A 26,155-nucleotide genomic window follows, 5' to 3' on the forward strand; every position below is an offset into this window, starting at 1 on the left:
CCAAAAACACTTTAGTAAATTGGCTTTAATCTCCATTCTTTCAAACTTACTCTAAGTAAAAAATAAAACTTTAAAGCACACGTAAGATTAGTCCTTCCAACCTTATGACAATTTTAAAATAAACTAATTAGTTCTGAAAGAGAGAGAGAAATCATATCAGCTAGAAAACACTTTGGCCAAGTCTTAGTCATAGTCACACACAACTACCTTCTAAGGAAAACTGACCAGTCAGACAGTTAAGTTTGCGCTTTCAACTATGAAGAATTAAACTTAACATACATTCACTCTTTCACCTTCTAATGAAAGATAACCTACTCTCAGAAACAACACAAGCATTGTTATAGTAGTCTAGCTCCTAAATGAAAATATGGGCTGAGTTACAGTTTAATTAATAACCTAGCTAAGAAACCTTTGAAAATTAGCCATGGATCAAAGTATTTACATAAGTTTAAGATTTTATCTTAGGATGAAAGGTAACACAGGTCCTTAACCTTTTTTAAAAAGCACACTGAAATTAAACCTTTCTGTCACAACCAGTCAAAACTTTCATTCAGAAATGTTTCTTAAATATCAAATTTCTCTTCACAGACGCTATGTCCATTTTCTTCATAATCTTCTCTTGTTACTACCATATCTTCAAAGTCGTCATTCTCTGATATCAATTTTCCACCTTCCCAGGCATAAGTAATAGGGCTAAAAATAAAGGTAAAATAAATGAACCCAGATGATTTTACAGAACTGGAATGCCAGAAACATTAATTAGTAACTAAAACGTGGCAATCTCTACCCAACCTGATTTAACAGAAAATCATTTAAAGTATGAAAATAAGCATAAGCTTCATAGGAGTAAAGCAAACACAGAAAGAACAGAATCTTGGTAAACGCTACAAGTTAAGTGTTTCTTTTTTTTTTTTCCCTGTACTCTGAATTTATGGACCCTCTACTTTTATTTTTTTTATTTTTTGGTGAGGGAGATTGGCCCTGAGCTAACATTTATGCCCATCTTCCTCTATTTTATATATGGGATGCCGCCACAGCATGGCTTGATGAGCGGTGTATAGGTCTGCGCCTGGGATCCGAACTTGCAAACCCCAGGCCGCAGAAGCAGAGCACGCAAACTTAACCGCTACGCCACCGGGCTGGCCCCTGGACCCTCTACTTTTTTTTTTGTGAGGAAGATAGGCCCTGAGCTAACATCTGCCAATCCTCCTCTTTTTTTGCTGAGGAAGACTGGCCCTGGGCTGACATCCATGCCCATCTTCCTCCACTTTTTTTTTTTTGTGAAGAAGATCAGCTCTGAGCTAACATCCGTGCTAATCCTCTTTTTGCTGAGGAAGACTGGCTCTGAGCTAACATCTATTGCCAATCCTCCTCCTTTTTTTTCCCCAAAGCACCAGTAGATAGTTGTATGTCATATTTGCATATCCTTCTAGTTGCTGTATGTGGGACGCGGCCTCAGCATGGCCGGAGAAGCAGTGCGTCGGTGCGCGCCCGGGATCCGAACCCGGGCCGCCAGCAGCAGAGGGCACGCACTTAACCGCTAAGCCATAGGGCCGGCCCAATAAATGTTTTCCTTATTGTATTTATTCCATTTCCTAACCTTTATATATATTTATATATATATACACACACACACACACCCACACAGTAGATGTGCAATAAAGATTTGATGAATAGAAGTATAGAAACTATTTTCTGTGGATCCCTTGGCCTGTAATGTGTGCACGACTTGCTTGTATTTAAAATGCACAATGAAAATCCATTATGCTTCATACTCCAAAGAGTATATGAACATTACTGTTGATAAAAATCATTCCAATCTGATAGCTATAAAAATTAAGTGATCAGATGAGGGCCTTCTATTAACTGCTGTTGATTCTGAAAATTCTACTTTAGCTTTAAAACAAAACTCTAAAATTAGGAGTCAGGTATGTGGGGTCTTGTTTGCAACTCTGCCACTTAAGACTGGGGCTGGGTGTTATTTAGACACATATTTGGTAAGAGCTACTGACTCAAGAATTAAGTATTAGTCTGGCAACTGCTATTAACTCACCGTAAGGCCTTTGCCAAGTCATGAGCCCTTGTTTCTTTATTTACAAAGTAAGAACATCAAACAGGATGATCTGTAAGCCTTTCTTACAGCTCTAAAATTCTACCTTAATTTTTTTTTTTTACCACTAAAGTGGAAATGATGATATCTGCTTTTTCTCATAAAACAGGATGGGGGTAGAAATAAAAGAGTTCTGAATTTAAAAAAAAGACTAGTTAAATGTAAAAGTTTATTTAAAATATCAAAGTATTTTAAAACATTCCAGGGCCGGCCCTGTGGCTTGGTGGTTAAGTGCGCGCGCTGCTATGCTGGCGGCCCGGGTTCGGATCCCGGGTGCGCATCGAGGCACCACTTCTCCGTTCATCCTGGGGCCGAGTCCCACATACAGCAACTAGAAGGATGTGCAGCTACGACACACAACTATCCACTGGGGCTTTGGGGGGAAAAAATAAAATAAATAAAATCTTTAAAACATTCCAAAACAACTTATAAATTGACATAACTTATCTTAATGATTTAATTTTTAAATTTATATTCTTGATAGAAACTGTCAAGAAATGATACATCTCAGATAAATCAAATAGATTACAACCTGATTGCTTTGACTGTAAAAATCTCTTAGGAATGAGGACTGATTTACTATATGGATGTGATCTTATATTAATTGAGCACCCATTATGTATTAACCATTATGGTTGGCACTTGACATACTTCATCCCATTTAATCCACTGAAACATAAGGTTTATCATTTCAATTTTTGAGAAAAGGAAAATGAGGATGCCAAATGTGAAGTAAACCTGCCAGTGTGGTAGAACCAGGCTTTAAACTGAAATCTGTCTATAGACCACTTTATCTACAAAATGCTTTCCATGTTTTGTTTCTCTATCAGCCCACACTTACTTTTCAGGCAGCACAACAGAAACATCATAATCTGTTGGAGTGAGACATCGAACTTCTGAGTAAACTCGATCTCTAAATCCTGGGAAAAGGGAATTTCCTCCTGTCAAAACAATGTTCTTAAAAAAATGCGGCTGCATTTCTGTAAGAGAAAAAAAAAAAAAGAAGGAAGAAAAAAGGCATTAGAAAATCTGTTTATCTTTCTGGAAAGATGGGGATGAGGGCTTAGGTAAGAGCAATTAGATTACAGTTACTGGTTGGGAAACCATAAAATTTTTTTATAACCATATAAATTATAATTTATAAGATTTTGTAATGAAGTTATAGTTTACACAAATAGACACATTTCAACAGAGTCAAGTATAACCTCAGAGATCTTTAAAAGAAACGCTAAGGGGAAAGGGTTGAACTGCTGGCTACTTATTATATACCCATGTAAACGATATATAAATGAGAAACATCCTAGTAGCAGACATTTGATAACTATAATTGTTCTTCCTAAAATGGAGGGGATCTTTCTGTAGGCTGAGATGATGAGCTAGTGTAAGGCTGAAAAGGAGGTCCTTCATGACATTTTAACTTGGGAGCCCACATTTCCATGTTATCTGAGACAGATATATTTATGTACAATACTTACATTTGATAGTGAAAAATACTCATAATCTATAATAATGTTTAAAGAAAGGATCTTATGTTCTATACTCATTAAAGTTACATGATGGCAAGCATTAAGTGCCATATGGTTAACCAGTATTAAAAGCGTACTAAGCACCACTGGGAAATCTATCAGGAATTAACAGATACTGGCCATCCCACCTAATGCTTCTGTTCACGAAATGAGGACAGAGTTCCTTATACTGACACTGAGTCTCAATGACATGACATTAAAGCAGTGTAGTACAAAATGTTGTGTATATCATGACAGCAACTTTATATAAAATGTGAAATTAATATGAAATATTAATATGAAAATAGTTGTGAAATAATAAAGTGATGGCATTATACAACTTTCTTTTTTCATTCTTTCTTTTTTTTTGAAATGGGAGGAAAGGACACTGCATGTGCTGGATTTTCTCCAATGCCTAGACTGTTCCTTATGAACTAGGAAGACACTTTCAAGATATAAAAGTACTTAAAACTCTAGAAAATTCTTTAATTAAATCATGCTTCAGGAGAACTCACACATCACTGTGAAGCACCATACTTCAACCTCATTAAAATTAACTTCCAAATATAACAGAAAGAACAAACCAGTCCCATCAACAGCAAAAATCATCTAATTGTTAAATTATAAATTTGTATTCTGTGCAGATTTGGGTTTATATTAAAACTTTTCTAAAATGGATATGGCAATTTAATACTCATGGAGATGAATTTCTTCAAGTTTAAATGTACCATAATGACTTTCCCTATATCAAATTTACAATCTAGGACCAATAAAGTAAGAATTACTCAAGTGCATTCTGAGATCTGCACATCTCCATGAATAAAACAGACTTGCCATTTGTCTGAATTATTTAGAAAGAACACACGACTTCTCTAGGGTTCAGAGAGCTTATGATTTCTTAAAATATATCATTATTCCTCAATATTTTACTGTAACTATGTACCTTCAGGTAAGTTCTGAATTGAATAGACAATAGCTTCTGGAATTCCCATTTCTTGAATGCCTATATCAGAAGGATTAAAGAGGATTTCTGGAACAGCAAATCTCTCATTGGCCAGACGAAGAATCTGTTCCCCAGATTTATATTTTCCACTTAACACCATCTCTTCCCTTGGCTTAAAGAAAAACAAGATAAAAACATTTAAGCTACATTATCTAGCTCACATAACTAATAACATTTAGTAATATGTAAAACTAATATATTAACCATGTTCTTTGAAGTTTCAAGATACTCAGAAGTTAGAAAAAGGTGGTCTTCTCTCCTGTTGCCTAAACCACACAAATAAATAATTACTGACTCTAATATAGCTATTCCCCTAAAGATGATCTGGTTTTATTCCACACATTTTAAAACAGAAAGGAAGGAGAACAGAGGAGAGGGAACTTCATGATCTAGCTATAATAGTAGAATGATTTGAGTTTCTAGAGAACATATTCTAAATGAAAACATTTACCATGTCTTATGTTTCTACCCTTGTTTACTTTCACTCCCCTACTTTAGATGTTTATTGGACATTGTAGTTTTGTTCTATTAGAATTTCCCCTTTCCCTTGTCCAAAAAGCCTACATCTCTAAATTTCTTTATTACTTATTCAATCTCTATTCAAAAATCAGTTTCCAAATAACTTAAGCCAATACATGGACTTTTATCACTGAAATTCTCTTGCTATTTATTTTCTGCTAACTCACCCATTCTGTGAGCTGTGTTGCTGAAGGGGCCAGAGAAAATAATCATCTTCTACAATATTCTACACATCATTAAAATAATGGTCCCTCGCCCTATACAATGAGAACTACAAGACATTATTGAAAGAAATCCATGATGACATAAAGAAATGGAAAGATATCCCATGCAGGTGGATTGGAAGAATAAACATAGTTAAAATGTCTATATTACCTAAAGCAATCTACAGATTCAATGCAATCCCAATCAGAATCCCAATGACATTCTTCACAGAAATAGAAAAAAGAATACTAAAATTTATATGGGGCAACAAAAGACCCGGAATAGCTAAAGAAATCCTGAAAAAAAAATAACAAAGCAGGAGGCATCACAATCCCTGACTTCAAAACATACTACAAAGCAATAGTAATCAAAACAGCATGGTACTGGTACAAAAACAGACACACAGATCAATGGAACAGAATTGAAAGCCCAGAAATAAAACCACACATATATGGACAGCTAATCTTTGACAAAGGTGCTAAGAACATGCAATGGAGAAAGGAAAGTCTCTTCAATAAATGGTGTTGGGAAAACTGGACAGCCACATGCAAAAGAATGAAAGTGGACCATGTGCTATCGCCATTCACAAAAATTAACTCAAAATGGATCAAAGACCTGAAGGTGAGACCTGAAACTATAAAACTCAAAGAAGAAAATATAGGCAACACACTATTTGACATTGGTTTTAAAGGAATCTTTTCGGATGACATGCCTACCCAGACTAGGGAAACTAAAGAAAAAATAAACAAGTGGGACTTTATCAGATTAAAGAGCTTTTATAAGACAAATGAAACCAGAATCAAGATGAACAGACAACCAACCAGCTGGGAAAGAATATTTGCAAAACATACATCTGACAAGGGGTTGACCTCCATAATATATAAAGAACTCACACAACTGAACAACAAAAAAAACAAACAACCCGATCAAAAAATGGGCAGAGGAAATGAACAGACACTTCTCCAAGGAAGATATACAGATGGCCAATAGGCACATGAAAAGATGCTCAACATCACTAATCATCAGGGAAATGCAAATCAAAACAACACTAAGATACCACCTCACGCCCATTAGAATGGCTATAATCACCAAGACAAAAAACAACAAATGTTGGAAAGGATGTGGAGAAACAGGAACCCTCATACACAGCTGATGGGAATGCAAATTGGTGCAGCCTCTGTGGAAAACGGTATGGAGATTCTCAAAGAATTAAAAATAGAGATGCCCTATGATCCAGCCATCCCACTACTGGGAATCTATCCAGAGAACCTGAAATCAACAATCCAAAGAGGCTTATGCACCCCTATGTTCATTGCAGCATTATTCACCATAGCCAAGAAGTGGAAGCAACCTAAGTGTCCCTCGACTTACGATTGGATTAAGAAAATGTGGTATATATACAATGGAATACTACTCAGCCATAAAAAAAGACAAAATTGTCCCATTTGCAACAACATGGATGGGCCTGGAGCGTATTATGTTAAGTGAAATAAGCCAGAAAGAGAAAGACAAACACTGTATGATCTCACTCATATGTGGAATATAAACCAACACATGGACAGAGAAAACTGGACTGTGGTTACCAGGGGCAGTGGGGGTGGGGGGCACAAGGGTTGAAGGGAGTCATATATATGGTGATGGACAAACAAAAATGTGCAACCCAAAATTTCACAATGTTAGAAACCATTAAAACATCAATAAAAAAAAAATAATAATAATGGTCCCTCGCAATTTTACTAAGAATCATCAGCTCACCTAGATTTGGTCATAGATATTCATTTCATTTGACTTACATATGCAGTTTTCCTCAAATAACAAAGTATATCCCAATCCTTTATATAAGTATTAAAAAACCTTAAAATATATGAAAAGAAATATTAATAAACAGTAATATATATAAAGAATATTAAAGATGCCTTAAAATAATCAGTTATCTCCTCTCTGTTCAGATTTCAGCTTCCTCAGAGAAGCTTTTTGACTCCCACATAAAAGGTCCCTCCATTATTCTCTATATTATCCTTCACAGTCTATACTGTGTGCCATCACATATCCACTACCTAGCATAGCATAGTATCAGGTACACAACAAGTATTTAATAAATTTTTGAAAGCAGCACACAAGTCAACAATGTGCCATTCATTGTATTAACCATTTAACATACATTATCCCACTGAACATTCCCATAACCCTGTAAGGTAGGCATGTTTTCCTTTTATTAATGATGCAGTTGGGCTTGGCAAGGTGACATGACTTGCTCAGGATCATTCATCTAATAACCAAAAGCACATACAACATATTCCTTCCACTATACTGCCTCTCTCAATCTGGATATGAATGATTCCAATTTCTTTTTCTTTTTTTGTGAGGAAGATCAGCCCTGAGCTAACATCTGATGCTAATCCTCCTCTTTTTGCTGAAGAAGACTGGCTCTGAGCTAACATCCATGCCCATCTTCCTCTATTTTTTTTTTATATGGGACGCCGCCACAGCATGGCTCGCCAAACAGTGTGTCGGTGTGCGCCAGGGATCCGAACTGGCAAACCCCGGGCCACCACAGCGAAGCACACGCACCTAACCGCTTGCACCACCGGGCCGGCCCCTCCAATTTCTATCATTTGGAAATCCCATGCTCAAAATATTATTTTTAAATAAAAATATCCAAAAATTACACAATATTCACAATTATCTAGGAAGAACAAGGAAAACTACAAATCACTTTTAACCCAATTAAACTGTTACAGTAGCAAAGAGAACATTATTCTTTCACAAAGTATTCTTCCTTCTCAGACAGAGTGGAAAATATTTCCTATAAATTTATAAATTCATTTAAAAGCAATGTTGGCTTGAGTTTAAAGGATATAACTCATTTTGTCAATACTCAAAATAATACAAGACACATGCAGATTTGGAGAATTTCAGTTGACAAAACATTAGAGACTATCTAGTCCACAGCCCTGATTTTACAGAGGAGGGTCATGTGGCTTTCCAAGGATCAAATATCTAACTAGGGCAAAGAACCAGAACTAGATATCCTTGTTGAATGTTAGCTCTAAAGCCACTAATCGTTAATATAATCTGGAACTACAAATAGTTTCCGTTTTTAAGAGCACAATTCCAAAAAGATTTTTGGTTTAGACATAGACAAATGAAAGAATTTAGAAGGGCCGCTAGGAGCTGCTTTGAGTCAATGTAGGTCCTGATTACTGCACAGCCCTCATAAGTTTCATTCTGGTACCATGAAAGAAATGATCAGTTTAAATTAAAATAGCTCTGCAGAAAGTGATAATCATTAATTCTGAGGGCAATTTTCTCAATTTAGGTCAGCCAAGCACATTATACTTTAGTAGGCATCCTCTTTCTGATAAGAGATAAAACTGGAATTTCTATCAGTTGTAATCAGTAATGATATTATGGACCTTATTATTGTTATTGTTACTATTATCACTACTTAGAAAATCAAGGTTTTAACTTTTTCCCAAGTATTTAAAAATATTCTTGAATAAAGTATCGAAGTCCAAGTTTTAACAATATCCTAAGGGCTCTCAAATAAATATAATTTTTTCATTTTTTGTAGTATTGTTTTTCTAATTTCATAAATATTTACCAGCTCTCAACAAAGTTGTTGCATATCAGGCAACACTAAAAACAAGTTAATCAAGTATTAAATTCAAAATAATACATTTTAGGATTAATCCTAACACATAGTAAATATAACTGTTTCTAAATCTTAAAAATTATTAAGATATATGCATGTTTAACATGCATTGTGAATAAAATATAAATTTTAACATTAATTGACAAAGTAAAGATTAAACCATTATTTTTGAAATAAACATCAGATGTAACATTCCATCATCTGGCAAAAGTCCAGTCCAACCGACTGTCCACCCAACTGATATTAAAGTGCACAGGTAATAAGCAGTCTATACCGAGTTAATGACGCACAGTCCACAACCAGATACTGATCACAAGGCCAAAGGCCAATAAAAGCTGCAAACAGTATTACATGGCTTCTGCCTTTTTTCTCCCAAGACGATGAGTAAAACAATAACCACACCTCTACTGGCTCACTATGTAAGGTGCAGATTTGAGAAAACAAGGCTTACGATTTGGCGAGGAAACCGGCAATGTTTAGCAGATAATGTCCAATAAACTGATAGGTTGATAAGTTGTCCTTTGCAGGGCAGGAGAGAACTATGTTTTATAAAAGAGAAAGATTTCTAAACCTAGCTGACAGTCCAATCATCTGGAAGAGATTTAAGTTTAAATTTTCAAACTGAAGCCCTTAGCATTTCCAGAGACAGGAACTGAGAACATGGATTGTTTTTCAGGTGCCCTGGTGATTCCAATGACCAGTCAGGTTTGGAGAAACCGGGAATCACTGAGACTTTACTCAGGGTCCATCCCTGTAGAAATACTTTACCACCATTTACCGCTATTAACTCTACGGAGTACTGTAAATTCTCCATCCGGTGTTTTATATCACTGGAGTGTTTTAATCAGCCATAATATATAAGGATGATCACATGTGCCTAATGAGAAAGAGGCTTGGTGTCTATATATTTGGAGCAGTTTTCCTTATCTTGTAAAGAAAAAAATACACCTTCCATATCCTTTTTTTTTTTTTATAATTTTATTTATTTATTTATTTTTCCCCAAAGCCCCAGTAGATAGTTGTGTGTCATAGCTGCACATCCTTCTAGTTGCTGTATGTGGGACACGGCCTCAGCATGGCCGGAGAAGCAGTGCAGCGGTGCGCACCCGGGATCCGAACCCGGGCCGCCAGCAGCAGAGCGCATGCACTTAACCGCTAAGCCACGGGGCCCCTTCCATATCCTAAGTAGGACTCAGGCTTCCAGTTTCTTTCCCCAGTTCATGTCCAGGCGAACCTGATCCCATAAGCTGTTCCAATTCTCACTTCTGAAAGCCAGCCTAGGTGCTTCCACAGGATCTGTTTCTAAGGACATTACAGGATGATTTCAATTTTATAAGGCTCCAGGTAGCCTTCTCTAAATTCTGATTTGTATTTCACCTCAAAAGTCTTGCCAAAAAATTTTTTTTAATTTCAGGCATATAAAGAAGTATAGATAATTATATAAAACCCATGTATCCATTAACCAATTTAATGCAACTTTACAGATAAATTAACACTCCCCTTTTTAATTTGGTGTTATCATTCATCTACATAGTTTTATACTTTTACTTCATATTTATGTATTCCTAAACAACATAAATTACTATTCCACACAGCCTGAAACTGTACATATCCTTCTGAAACTTGCTTTTAGCCATCATCATGTCTAAACATATTAGACAGAAATGTTTCTGAGATTTATTCATGATGATCATGTAGCTCTACTTCATTTTCACTATTGCTTATTTTATAATATGACTACATCAAAATTTATTTATTCTTCTTCCATTAGTGGATATTTAGGCTCTTCCCAATTTTTCACTCTTTTAAAGTATACTGCAATGACATATACCATAAATGTCTCCTTGTGCAAATATGCTTACATTTCTGATGGAAGATTTTTAACCTCCCAACAGTCCTCATCAAGCTAGTAACTAGAAGGGCAAACTTCACATTTACCCAAACACAGAACTGATAATTTACTGAGCTGAGCAAAGATAAGGAGAAATGACATTATTTTGACATTCAAGATAAACTGCTTTGCAACACTTTGAAAGTGCATTGGATTTTGCCCCTTTCAACTATAATCTGATCATATCAGACCAAATGTGAGTAAAACTAGGCCCTGGATCAACTACATCAATAATTTTCACAACAGGCAAATAACCACATTCAAACTAGATTTAAACCAATTCTTAAGTAAACAGAATAGGGTTAACCATAATCTAGGCAATGATACTGTTTACCTCCAGATTTGTCCCATGTGCTATCATTCGGCTGACAGTTCTTTATCTACATAATTTCAGTGAAATATTTATTAATCATTTATACACTTGTGTCTGGAGAAATGGCCACTAGGCAGGCAGTCGTCAACAATTCTGTAAGACTCCACCAATCACAGTGGGATGCTTTTCAAATCTGACTGAGGTCACTTGAAGAAATGTCAATGAGGACTTTTTAAATTACCTTACAAAAGCCCTTTTTAATTGTACTGAAGTCAGGCAAAACATAGTCTATCATTACTGTATTTTCTTCTCCTTTCAACCTGGAAAACAAAATAGAGACTCATGAAGTATTTTAACTATGTGTAACATTACCCAAGGATCAACTTTCCGATTCTTAGATTACCATTATACATACTTTGCGATATCCATGTCTTTATAAAAATCCTGAGACACATAGCATACATCTTCTTTCACTTGATTAATCACATGTGTTTCATCCATAACGTGCAGCTGTCTAAACAGAAATAAAAACTATAAAATTTGAAATAGAAAAAAATTTAAATATAACAAAATTATCATCTAAAATATTTTTTCTGGAATTAAATTTTCAGGTTAACTGATTTTTTTAAATATGAAATTCTTGAATGTTTAAAATATTTTTAACTTTATGGAATACTCTCATTTCCATTATCTTATTTAATTTCCACGTGATCCCTCTGAGGGCAAATATTAATCCAGTTTGCAGAAGGAAATTGAAAACAGAGGTTTTAAGTGGTAAGGTTCATCTAATTAAAGAGAAAACTGTTTTCTCCAACCATTCTGAATGGAATCTTGCTAAAATGCCGTAACTCTTTACATTTTCTTTTCTGATTATAGAAGTATTATGAGTCAGCACCAGTACCTGGCACATAGCAGAAGCTTATGATGAGTGAATCAAAGAAAACATAGGCTTAATGCAGAAAATAAAGATGTTTTAAAAAAACAAGCAAAAATGTAAAGTTATTTCCTTTGAATATTTTCTCTGCACATAGATTATATACATGTTTACTTTTTGTTTTAGACTAAATATTATCTCATAAACATTTTCTTATGCAATTACATATTCTTTAAAAATATGATTTTTCACTGCGCTATAATATTCAATCAGAAGGATCTGTTAAAATGTATTTATCAATGTTCCTAATGTTGGAAGTTTAGATCAGGGAAGAAAGATATTTGTGTGTTTATAAACATGGACTTTGGAGTCAGAGACTTAGGTTTAATCACAACTTAGTAGCCAAGTTACTTCTTTGGGACTCAATCTCTTCAACTCTAAAAAGGTAATAAGATCACCAATTTAACACAGCTGTAAGAAGTAAATGATTATAATCATACATGTAAAGTGTTTAGCATAGTCCCTATACTCAATAAATAAAAACATTATTGCTTCTATCTTTTTGTTTTTGCTATAACAAGCATCATCACATACACCATAATTTACCTTCTCTAAGATACACTATTGCACCAACGAGAAGAAAAAATGCTAATTCAACTATGGCAATTCTAAGGTACCAATGATTAGAGGATTCATCCCAATTTCAGAGGTTAAAAAGTGAAAAAAGTCCAACTCAGAATCAATGAAATACAAGTATTTTTATATCTCTGATTAGCTCATTATTTATTCATACTCTAGGACACAGAATATGAAATACTTTCAGTCTCTTGGTATATTGCCAAATTGTTTACCAGAAAAGTTATTTCAAGTCATGCTCCAATCAGCAGTAAGAAAATCCGTATCACAAATCTGCAACATCATCTTTTGAAAAAAATTCTATTAATTTGGATTGTAAAATGGCATTTTAATTTGCGTTTTCTCTACTAGGTAGTGCCATGAGGGATTCTTCTCTGTTTTGTTAAGTCATGTATCCCAAGTTCCTAAATAAATGTTTGATAAATATTTGAACTGAATTTGTGGTTACTACAGGTGTTCAACATTTTTTATGTCTGGAAATTATCATTTATATGCTTTCACTATATGTAACTCACTAAATGGTGCCACTGACCATGTGTGTCTGAGAATTATCTAACCATTTTGTACCAGGGTAGTGTTTTTCTTATGGATTGATAAGAGCACTTAATATATTAAAGGTAATAACCCTGTGTCATATTGTTTCATGTTTAGTTTTGTTTGCAAAGGCTTTTGACATACATAAGGTTTAAAATTTTTTTTTTTTTTTGAGGGAAATCAGCCCTAAGCTAACATCCGATGCCAATCCTCCTCTTTTTTTGCCAAAGAAGATTGGCCCTAGGCTAACATCCGTGCCCATCTTCCTCTACTTTATATGGGACGCCACTACAGCACAGCTTGACAAGCAGTGCATCAGTGCGCACCGGGGATCTGAACCTGCGAACCCCGGGCCGCTGAAGCGGAACGCACATACTTTACCACTATGCCACTGGGCCGGCCCCTTAAAATTTTTATGAGTTAAACACAAAAGCTGACAAAAATGTATCCTGTTTGAAGTCTGTGGTTTTCCGGACTCGAAGGGGACAAAAGTGGGGTTAGGGTGCTAGTAATAGTCTGCTTGAACGGTGTTCTGGTTACTTGGATATGTTCACTTTTTGAAAATTAGAGTTGTACATTGAAGGTTTGTACTTTTCTGTATGTTTTACTTCTATAAAAGTTTATTTTTTTAAAAAGTTCTATGTAGAAAAAATATATCCTGTATTATTTCTTCTACTATATTATTTTTCTTCTACTGTTTTATGCTTAGCAACTCAGTTAAATATTTTCTTGTTGGGCTTTTATTTTTATATTTAAGTCTTAAATCTATTTGAACTTTAGTGTATGAGGCAAAGTAAAATTTTAATTTTTCTCCAAACAGCCAACTTTCCCTGTATTCTTACCTGAATAATTAATCCCCTCCTGATTGGTTTCTGATGCTTTCTTTAGTATATATTATCTTTTTTTTTTTACCTACAACGTTTGATTCAGGATTAACTATTCAGTCTCACCGATCTATCAGTTAATCTTCTAAAAATATTACCTTAATTTAATTATTACAATTTTAAGATGTTTTACCATCTACTAGAGAAAGTCTTTCACTATTATTCTTTTTCATAAATATTTCTAGGTATTCTTGCCAGTTTGTTCTCAAGTTGAACTTCAACAGCCTTGCTTTTTAAACTATATTAATTTTTTTCATTCCGCATAGAGGAAGGATTAAGTGCACAGGCTATATACATGGGAAAAAAATTGCACAGAACTACACACACACAAATGCATGTAAAAAAGTGGTGAAATGTGACTATGATCTGTAGTCTGGTTAACAATACTGTACCAGCGTCAATTTTATCATTTTGATATTGTACTAGTTATATAAGATGTCATTAAGGGTACACAGGGCTCCATGTACTATTCTTGCAACTTTCTCAGTCTATAATTATTTCAAAATAAAAAAAAATTTAAAAAGATACTAGAGCTAGGTGGGATAAGGACCGGGGAATGATGGCTAAGAGGAGTGGGTTCCTTTTTGGGGTAATGAAATGTTCTAAAACTGATTGCGGTGATGAATGCATATACTAAAAACCATTGATACTGTACACTTTAAATGAGTGAACTGTATGGTACAAGAATTATATCTCAATAAAGCTGTTAACAAAAAGTAATGGTACATATGGCAGAAGAAAGAAGAAAAAGGAGGGAGGAAAGGTAGAAGGAAATGTTGACTCACTTATTTTCAAATATAACATAGGGGGAGCTAAGAGATATTAACAGTATCATACTGACCAAAGTTAACGTAGCAAGATATTAAGATTTAAGAATTCAACTTGTGGACCGGCCCCATGGCTTAGCGGTTAAGTGCGCGCGCTCCACTGCTGGCGGCCCGGGTTCGGATCCCGGGCGCGCACTGATGCACTGCTTCTCCAGCCATGCTGAGGCCACGTCCCACATACAGCAACTAGAAGGATGTGCAGCTATGACATACAACTATCTACTGGGGCTTTGGGGGAAAAATAAATAAATAAATAAAATTAAAAAAAAAAAAGAACTCAACTTGTGTTTTTAAACACAATAAAATTAAAAATAATAGCATAAATAAAATTTAGGAGGCAGGAGAAGAGTTGGGAAGTGGCTAAGTACACTAATTCCTCACCTTTTAATAGTGGACAGTCACCTAATATTGGTTAATCCAGAAAAAGAAATATCAATATATTATTAAGGTTTATAGAAATTAAAGAATAAAAGATACAGGGGCCAGCCCCGTGTCTTATCGGTTAAGTGCGCGTGCTCCGCTACTGGCGGCCCGGTTCGGATCCCGGGTACGCACCAACGCACCGCCTGTCTGGCCATGCTGAGGCCGCGTCCCACATACAGCAACTAGAAGGATGTGCAACTATGACGTACAACTATCTACTGGGGCTTTGGAGAGAAAAAGGGGAAAAAAAAAAAGGAGGAGGATTGGCAATAGGTGTTAGCTGAGGGCCGGTCTTCCTCAGCAAAAAGAGGAGGATTAGCATGGATGTTAGCTCAGGGCTGATCTTCCTCACACAAAAAAAATAAATAAATAAAAAATAAAAATAAATAAAAGATACAGTTTAAATATTATACTTTGTGTGGAGTGGAACTGACATGAGAGATAGAAAGGGAGGCAGAGATTTATTTTCCTTTTAGATCCTTACTTATGTTTCTTTTTTTTTTTTTAGTGAGGAAGCTTCGCCCTAAGCTAACAACTGTTGCCAATCTTCTTTTTTTTGCTTGAGGAAAATTAGCCCTGAGCTAACATCTGTGTCAACCCTCCTCTATTTTGTATGTGGGTCACCACCACAGCATGGCTGACAAGTGGTGTAGGTCCGCGCCCAGGATCCGAACCCAAGAACCCGGGCCACTGAAGTGGAGCACACCAAATTTAACCACTACGCCACTGGGCTAGCCCCTATATGCATTTTTGATTTGCTTTTCAATGTACACATACAACATTTATAATTTTAAAATGTTATTAATAAATTAAACTCCCTAGAACTTAGAAATGCTTTTTTAGCGGACACTACCATACTATATGTCAGAAAGCTTTTCAATTTGATCATTAGTATTTACATACGTGATATAGTTTTTTAAGCAATAATATAGAATTACCAACTGAAGTTACAACTAAAGGTAAAGAATAATTTTAAATTACTTTATCAAGTTCATTGCCAGTTGAAGTTCATAGCTTTGATTCCCAAAAAGTCAAAGCTAAGTATTACCTGTAAGATATGATCTCCTTTAGATGATTGGTTAGGAGTTTTCCTCCCACATTTATCCTAGAAAAGGGAGAATTCAAATTTGGTTCAGTTTACCACACATTTCATTCAGTTGTATCCTAAGAAATAACGTGAAAATTAAATGCAACTCACCGAATAATTGCTTCTTTTTTCTTTTTACTTCTACAATAAGGAACTATATGTGTAAAGGAATATCCACTATCTACTATGATACAGCATAATTCAGAAGGATTATCTCGGAAATATCTATGTGCACTGAGAGCCCCAGCTATTTAAAAAAAGGTAAAGAAAAAGATAAACACATTAAAGTGTAATTAATTTAAAGCAATAAAGAAAGGTAGCAAACTAAGGCAAGCACAAAGACAAAAACTTTCCTTTATTTATTAAAAAATGTTAATTTAAAATAATATTCATTTCTGTCATAAGCTCTTGGTAGTGTTTACATTTTAAAATATCACATTTTTGTGGTAAATATGATAAAAAAAATTTGTGATCAATTTTTAAAGGTAAATATTCATTTATAGCTTATAATTATTTTAACATCAGATAATTTTATTGAGTATTTATTACATGCTGGGCACTATTCTAAACTCATGAGTGTGTATGTTTTAATCCTCACAACAATCCCATTTTACAGATGAAGAAACTGAAACATACAGAAGTTAAATTATGTGCCCAAGGTCACACAATTAGAAAGTAACACAGCCAGGATTCAAACCTTAGGCAGCTGACTCTAGAGCAGGGTTTCTCAACCTCAGAACTACTGACATTTTGGGCCAGATAATTCCTCGTGGTTGAGGCTTTCCTGTGCATTCTAAGATGTTTAGCAGCATCTGTGTCCTCCACCCACTAGATGCCAGTAGCACCCTCCCAGTTATAACAACCAAAAATGTCTCCAGATATTGCAAAATGTCCCCTTAGGAGCAAAATCACCCATGGTTAAGATTATTCTAGAGATTGTGATCTTAACCATTGTAGTATACTGTGGATTATATAGACTTAAATTCTGCAAGCTAAATATTTGAATACTTTCATCATACAGTCATGTAATGTAATTTTAGCCTTTAATAAACTTACTTCTACATGATATTTACAGATTGTCTTTCCTCATATTGGCAGCCTGAGCTATTAACATTATTTCAATCAATAATAGTAACAATTGCAACTACATTACTGACAGAAAATATAACTACCTCAGAAACAATCTTTCAGAGATTAGAAATATGTGGTGAGTAACTTCATTAGGGAGAAATATCATACTAGTAAAAAAACAAAGTGAGAGAAGTCTGACTAGATAATCTCTAAAGATTCATCTAGTTTTTATTTTTTTATTTTTTTTTAAATTTTATTTATTTATTTTTTCACCAAAGCCCCAGTAGATAGTTGTATGTCATAGCTGCACATCCTTCCAGTTGCTGCATGTGGGACACAGCCTCAGCATGGCCAGACAAGCGGTGCGTCGGTGCGCGCCCGGGATCCGAACCCAGGCCGCCAGCAGTGGACCACGTGCACTTAACTGCTAAGCCACAGGGCCGGCCCTCATCTAGTTTTTAAATTCCATGTTCTAGTTCCTTCAAATCTAAAAGAATGTCACCCAATATTCTTGGATTTTAAGTGTTTCTTTAGCCTATTCATATCCATATTCACATAACTCAATTTCAATCAAAACTTTAACTCACCATTTACTCTTAATACTGCTTGGAACTGGTATTCTTCAAATAGGATTTCATTCATTGATTCTTGAATGGAAGTGAAGTTAAAGTATGGTTCTGTGATAATAATATTAGTATCTAAAAAATCAACCTATGAGTGAAAAAAAATCCTAAAAGTTTTATAACTTTGTATTTATAATTATAAACACTTGTTTTACATAAATAAACAAACATTTGATCCTCATAATAATCCTAGGAGACAGGTCTTATTATTATCCCATTTAATAGGTGAGCAAACTAAGGCAGAGAAAAAGTTGAATAAGTTACCAAGGTTCATATAACTAACTAGTTAGTGACAGCTAGGTTTGAACTCAGGAAGTCTGGTTACAGAATTCATGCACATTAGCTATTATTCGATTTTAACTCTCTTAATGGTAGCATTAACAAAATGGTACTGTCAAATTGTTTAAAGATAATTATGCAAAAATAATAAATGATACAAGATTGGGACTGTTGTTATTTTGTTTTTAAAAGTTAAAAGTTGAGAAGCTTTAGAATATTTAATATTTACATAATTCTCTCCCACACACTCTTAAGAAGCATCAAAATTTGAACATTCTCTCAGTACACCTAAAATCACACTATAGACATTAAAAGTACATGATTCTCATATTGTAACATTCACACATTCAGATATGAAGGCAAAAATATTTTATTGTGAAAATAAAAATGAGATAGTGAATTGGTCAAATAATAGTAGAAATCTGAAGTAAAATTTTAATCTTGAGTTTAATACAGTCTCTTCCCAACCTCAAATTCCACTTCAAAATGGAAATTCTATTCACTTGCACTAATTTAATATTTAGAAAATCAAAGCTAAGCACAGTATATTAAGTGACTTAAATATATACTAGAAGCATATTCAAAAGTTTATAAATCTTAAAATATAAGTTCTAATTTTTCATTTGAATAAGGCATGGAAAAAGAAATTTGAATACATACTCCAATTTGTTACCTGATACATTTCTTTTCCAAAAAGGTAATCCCAAACTTGTCTTTGAACATCCCAATTCACCAAATAGCCCTAAAAAATTTTTTCATAAATTATCAAAAATATTTGAGCAATTTTTAAAAATGAGATTAATATATTCTAAATCACTGATTTCTATCTCATTGTGATTACCTTCACCAGTTTAATGCTATTTGAATTTCAAACCCATTATATTGGTATGTTTTTCTGTTTTTAAAGGTTCAAAAAATTACAAATTAACAATAACCAAAACGTCAAGGGTTCAAAAGAAATAACAATATGTAGATATACCTCTCTATACTTCTTTTCTTTTTTTTTTTTTTTATATTTTAAAAGGGAGGCTGGGCCGGGCCGGTGGCATAGTGGTTAAGTTCATGTGCTCTGCTTCGGAGGCTGGGGGTTCGCAGGTTTGGATCCCAGGCACGGACCTACACCACTCATCAAGCCATGCTGTGGTGGTGTCCCACGTGCAAAATAGAGAAAGACTGGCCACAGATGTTAGCTCAAGGCCAATCTTCCTCACCAAAAATAAAAGGGATTTATATTTTTATTTATTTATTTATTTTTTTGGTGAGGCAGATTGGCCCTGAGCTAACACCTGCTGCCAATCTTCCTCTTTTTGCCTGAGGAAGAGAAGCCCTGAGCTAACATCTACAGCCAATCTTCCTCTAGTTTGCATGTGGGACACCACCACAGCATGGCTTGATGAGTGGTGAAGGTCCATGCCCGGTTTCCAAACCTGCGAACTCCGAGCCACCAAAGCGGAGCACGTGGAACTTAATCACTATGAAATTGGGCCGGCCCCTATACTTATTTTCTCTAATGTGTTCATCTCGTTTAGCTTTAACATAAACAAGTAAAATTCAGTACCCACAATCAGTAACTAAACCAGGGTCATTTATTTTTAACAAGACAATTTATTTCAATTTTTGGTTTTAAAAAGATCTTATTTAAAATTTAAATAACTTCTTAACAGAGACCTAAAAATTTTTTCATACATACAAAATCTTATACATACATTTAAAAATTATCTTTAAATTTAGGTCTATAATGCTAGAAATAACATATAGTTGAATTACCTTCTGAAAAGGAAGAATGTAAAAGAGTCCAGAAGGGTCCTTTATTTCATCTATCTGGTTAGCAGTAAAAGTTTTAAGTCGTGCCGTTTTTGACCTGAACTGACAGTTAGGAATAACCCTATAAATAAAGAAACAAATAATATAATTATTCCCTAAATACTTAGTTCCTAAAAATACATTTACTTAGTCATCACCCTCGATGCCAAAATATGCAAAAGCAGTTTCCCAATCTGTCTTCAAATAATAAAAAAAGTCTTCTTTTTTCTTTAAGGTTCTAGTATATACCAGGTTCTATACTGGACCTTTTATCTTTCTCAAATAATCCTCAAGGAATCCTTACAGGCGGGTATTGGTTCTGCCACTGCACAGATGAGAGCTGGGGCTTAGGTAAAGTTCCTGGTCTTTCTGACTTGAATGCAGAAATTCTTACTACCATTCTGGTAAAAGATTTACAAGTTCAAAATTCTGGCCATAAAATTAAGTTTCCATGAAGTCAAAGATTTTCTTTTTTTTTTTAATATATATTTTTAAATAATTTTATTTATTTATTTTTCCCCCCAAAGCCCCAGTAGATAGTTGTATGTCATAGCTGCACATCCTTCTAGTTGCTGTATGTGGGATGCGGACTCAGCATGGCCGAAAAAGCGGTGCATCCGTGAGCACCCTGGATGCGACCCGGGGCTGCCAGCAGCAGAGCCCACGCACTTAACCGCTAAGCCACGGGCCAGCCCGGAAGTCAAAGATTTTCAATCAGCAAGACGCTATAGGGTACAGAAGTAGGAAGTAGTTTTAAATATGGTTGCTGCCCACCATGAGCTTACAATCTAGTTAGGAAGGCAAACTAGAGCCATTATCAATCATAAACACACGTACATATGTATATGTATATATACGTGTGTGTATACATACACAGAAAGAGAGAGAGGGAAGATATTAGGATAATACTGTAAAAATGTTTGGTACCTGCTTATTTCACTTACTATGCTGTCATTTTCTCTATATGTTTAAATATTCTTTGAGGATATGATTTTTAAAAGCTTCATTGTAGTCAATCTTATGGTTGTATTACAATTTTACTCAATTTCCATTCTTGATTTTTTAGCTTGCTTTCCACTTTTTTTTGCTGCCATACACAATATCTATAAATAATATAGAGCATCCTGTACTTACTTTTATCAAACACCTCTTATTCCTTAGATAACTGATAATAGAATTGCTGTGTCAAAGAATAAGAACAATGATACACATTGCCAAAATGTTTTCCAGAAGACTGTAACAATCTAGATTCCTACAGTTTGTCCTCTTAAAACACAAAAAGGAAAAGAGGGAGAAAGGAAAAGAAAAATAAATCCTCTATGAATATGATAGAAGAAAAGCGTGTCTTTAAATCTGCTTACTCTTTATTCAAACATATATTACGAATGCCATTGTATTTCTGTTTGACTCTAATCAACCAGGTCACCCAATGAGCACCTCGAAAGGCTTAGGCACAAAGCCTTTCTCATTGTGGTTACCTTCACCAGTTTAATGCTATTTGAATTTCAAACTCTTCAAAGTCTCCAGCCACTAAGACAGTGGTTTTTACACTTTTTTTTAAAGCCATGGAACCTTTTAAAGATCCGACGAAAGCTATACCCGCGTCCCAAACAAGATGCATATACACACAAAATGTTGCCCACGATGCCTGAGGGTTCATGAACTTGGTGTCCAACCGCTTCTCTACAAGACTATTTTCCTGAGCTATTTCCTGTTACGAAAGGAAACACACGTCCCACTTCCGGGGCCACGCAGCCCAAAATGAACACTAAAATCACCCTTCAAAGCGTCCTAACCACCCAGCTCCAACAAGAGCATCCCTCTGGCTCAGGTTAAGGCCGCGCGGGGGCGTTTGCAGTTTACTGATATCCCAGGATGAAGGGTAGCATGTGAAACTACTAGGCATATACGCCTCGTCCCTGGGAGAAAGCAAACACTTACGAGACATTTGCATGGCTGTAACCGATTTTGGCATTGTAAGCTCCGTTATCAAGCACTAAAGTCGTCATTTTAGCACAAACGACGGCGCCGTGGCGTTCTCTTCCCGACCCTTCTGCTCACACGTTTTCCGGCACTCTATGGTTTGCAAGAGCGGGGCGTAAGGACGCTTCCGGTCTCTCTTAGCAACGGAGGACGCCGGAAGTCAGAGACAGCACTGCCGCCCTGCCTGTCAGCGCGAGTTGTAGCGTGCTTCCAACCCTAACCCATACAAGTCGTGGCGAGATCCAACAAGAGTGGAAACTGCTGAGTGCTTTATCTCCCTTTGCGTATTTGTTCTTTATTTCGCAGATTGACTCGCTCCTGCAAGTTTCTTCCAACCCCCTGTAGCGAACCAGCTGTGTGTGTGTATGTGTGTGTGTGTGTGTGTGTGTTCGAATAGTATGGTTCACACAGTGACATTTCTTGAAGAATAAAGTGCAAAACCATACGCAGCATGGAATTGGATTTGAGATCTCTTCACCCTCAGTCCCCGCAACTGCCCATCCGACTGTAGGAGCCGACCACCCTGAAATACAAATATGTTGTTCTGTCAGCCGCCTTGCTTTTTCACTCACTCTCTTACTCTTCCTCTGTCTACTTGTTCTTCGGGACTGAGCTCTGTGTCATTCTTATCTGAAGCTAAAAAGGCTTCTCGACATCTGACTAGGGCAAACTCCTTTAATATCATAATGGTTAAGAGAATGAATTTTGGATTGGAATCCGGACTCTGCCACATAATGTCTGTGTAACCTTGGGCGGTGAAGATAATAATGGTTAATACATAGCACTTACTTAATGCTTGTGGATAAACAGTTCTAAGAGCTTTACATATATTAACTAATTTAATCTTCACAATTTATGAAGTAGGTACTATTATTGAAATCAAAGAGATAGTGGTTAGGAGTGCCATCTTTGCATTCAAATTTCTGGGTCAAATCCTGGCTCTGCCACTAGATGGCTTGGACAGGTTAGTTAACCTCTCTATGCCTTAATCTCCTCATCTGTAAAATGGAATTATATTAATAACGCCCCCTTGCAGAGTTGTTTTATGAAAAGTAAATTATAAAAGTCAAGTACCTGGTAGCAGTTATCATCATCCTCCTCCTCCTCTTATATGATCATTCTCTGTTAACTTGCATAGATGGTAAACTCCTTGAAGTCAGGCACTTGATTGGTGTCAATATCCCTTTGTATCAAAAAATTGTTAAATGCCCAATTTTAGTCATTCTATTTTCTCTAATTTAATATTAAATTGATTAAACCCCAAACATGGAAAGAATATTTTATAAATCTTACATCATAGAGCAGCCATCATTTCTATTCATTCTCATCTTTTAAAATATGCTCTTTCAATTCTGTCTCTCCTTCTGGTTATCATTTGTCTTTACCCTTTGTCATTTAAGCTTCTCTTTTTGCTTTCCTAACTTACGCGCTCTTGGTTCAAGATCATTTTTGTTGTTGGCTTCAGCTCTCATTACGTACTGATAAATCCTAAAGCAGAATTTCCACCCCTAACTGTAATCTGAATGTTTCTACCCAGATATCCTGAGATAACCTTAAAGGCAACAAATCCAGAACTGAGTCTTATCTCCAAAACTGCTTGTTCCAGCTATATTACTTATCTCAATTAGTGTTGTGCCCCCAAGATCTACCCAGTGTCCCAAGCTAGAAATCTCAATTACCTTCAACCCCAATCCTTGACTTAATCTCTGGAGTCTGTCCTTGACTTTCATCTCTACTGATACTGCCTTATTTCTCACCTGAAATAATGCCACTGCCTTCTCAATGCCCTTGCTGCCTCCATTCTCTTCTCATTATGATCTGTCCTCTGTACTGCCAGCATAATTATCAGCAAATATTTTTCTAAATCAGAAAATTGATCATTCTCCCTAAATTCACTCACCACAGAAGTCTTCCGTGGCTTGACATTGCCTGTGAAATAATGTCTATACATTTACAATCTCATTCCCCTAAAATCCATCTTACAGTGTGTACTGGTAAATGTTTAACAAGATCTCCAGGAAAAAAAAGTGCCCTGATTTGTAGTGTTTACTACCTTCTGTGGTGTAAATATTGTAACAATGGCTGATTTCAAGCTATCCTGAAGTTGCCAAATACCAAACACAGAACTGGAAAGAGATGCACACAATTGGTTCTCATGAGCCAGTATGAGCCAGCTTCAGTACAGACTTTTCAGTAAAAGCTCTAACTCCATTCACTTGCACACCATGCACATTCCTCTCCCAGGTTTTAGCACAAATAATCTCACATATATAAATATTAATTTTCATGTATGTACATGTATATTTTAGCAATGTATAGTTTTAAAAGAGTTAAAAAACATGACTCTGATATAAATACATAATGATGGGCTGGTAAAGTGGTTAAGTTTGGCATGCTCCACTTTGGCAGCCCAGGTTTGGTTCCTGGGCACGGACCTACACCACTCATTGGTGGCCATGCTGTGGTGGCAACCCACATACAAAATAGAGGAAGATTGGCACAGATGTTAGCTCACGGTGAATCTTCCTCAGCAAAAAATAATAATAATAATAAAAATAAATAAATAATGAACATGTGCAACAGATTTATTTGTCATATTAATGAGTGAACTAGCTTTATACCCTATCTTCTTGGTTCTTGCATTAATATAAGTTAATAAATCTTTGATGCACGTTCATTATATATTTGTATGACAGTCATGTTTTTAAATTTTTGAAAATTATACTTGGATAATTAAAAAGCAATTAACAAAAATGTAAACTAATTTAAAACACTGAATTTATGGTGGTTTTGTGACATTATGTGTTCTCTCAATCCGGGGAGAGTAAAATTGAAATTATTACCATGTATTTTCTCAATAAAAAGATACTATAACTACAATTATTAACCTGTGGGGTTCTTTGAGACTTATTACTTTGAAAAGGAATCCATGTTTTGTTCTAGCCACAACATTAGGCCACTTGCCATTTAGAAGAACTTGGACACTGACAATTCTGTCCTTTTTCATAATTGTGTTCCATCTGCCTGAAACATCATTTTCTGCCTAGTGAATTAATAATAATAGCTACCATTCTATTGTGTCTGGCACTCTCTAAGTCTTTACCTTCAGTAGCTTGATTAATCCTCACAACAACATCATGAAGGTAAATAACGTCATGGCGCTCCAGAAGTTCAATCCTTTTCCTATGATGACATAGCTAAAAATCCACAGAGCTAGGTTTCAAATCTAAGTCTTCGACTTCAGGATCAGTTCTTTTAAGACATTAAGCTGACTTATTCTTATCTTTGAAGTAGTATCTCCATTGTAAATCCATCTCTGACTTAACAGGATAGAATGAATCACTCCCTCCTTTGTGTTCTCATAGCACTTTGCTTCTGATTTCAATAATACTAATGATAATAATAATAGCACTTATTAAGAGCTTGCCACGTGATAGACATTTTGTTGAACACTTTATATGCATAATGTCATTTAGTCCTCACAAAATTCTGTTAATTATTTTTAATATTTTCTCCAATAGATGAGGTAACTGAGGCTGACAGAGATTAAATAACTTGCCCAAGTTTACACAGCTACAAACTGGCTGAGCTAGTATTTGAACCAGAGTCTACTGACAAGAGCACCAAGAATCTACCTCCCATGCTAGGCTGTTAACTCTTCGACGGCAGGAACAGGTTTTTTGTTTTTGTTTAGGCAACCCTAGATACTTGAATAATGCTTAGTTTATAGTGCATGATAAATGTTAAGTGAGTAAATAGTCAACACACATATATCTCCTTTCTCTTTGAAAAGGGCCAGGTTGTTGGACTATGGACTATGTGTAAACTACTCCCCCCAGAACCCCACCCCGCACATACCCACACACCTTCCTGATACATTCCTCAGAGGTAGTGTAATTTCTTACCCTCTTTTAGACATCTCTGGGGGGTC

General features: G+C 35.5%; 1 protein-coding gene across 1 annotated transcript; it reads right to left on the reverse strand.

Annotated features, from left to right (window-relative positions):
- Positions 1-7: 7 nt before the first annotated feature.
- ACTR6 (actin related protein 6) lies at positions 8-22,335 on the reverse strand. Its single transcript, XM_004418009.3, has 11 exons — positions 22,183-22,335; positions 20,206-20,323; positions 19,112-19,180; positions 18,124-18,247; positions 16,577-16,712; positions 16,427-16,483; positions 11,616-11,714; positions 11,442-11,520; positions 4,559-4,730; positions 2,952-3,090; positions 8-693 (listed from the first exon to the last, which is right to left on the reverse strand). Exons 1-11 carry the CDS (start codon positions 22,248-22,250, stop codon positions 564-566), a joined length of 1,191 nt encoding a protein of 396 aa, XP_004418066.1. The 5' UTR covers positions 22,251-22,335; the 3' UTR covers positions 8-563.
- Between the last annotated feature and the right edge of the window lie 3,820 nt (positions 22,336-26,155).

Source organism: Ceratotherium simum, chromosome 25 (genome assembly GCF_057802395.1).
Source record: "Ceratotherium simum simum isolate JZ-2026a chromosome 25, ASM5780239v1, whole genome shotgun sequence".
Classification (NCBI taxonomy): Eukaryota; Metazoa; Chordata; class Mammalia; order Perissodactyla; family Rhinocerotidae; genus Ceratotherium; species Ceratotherium simum.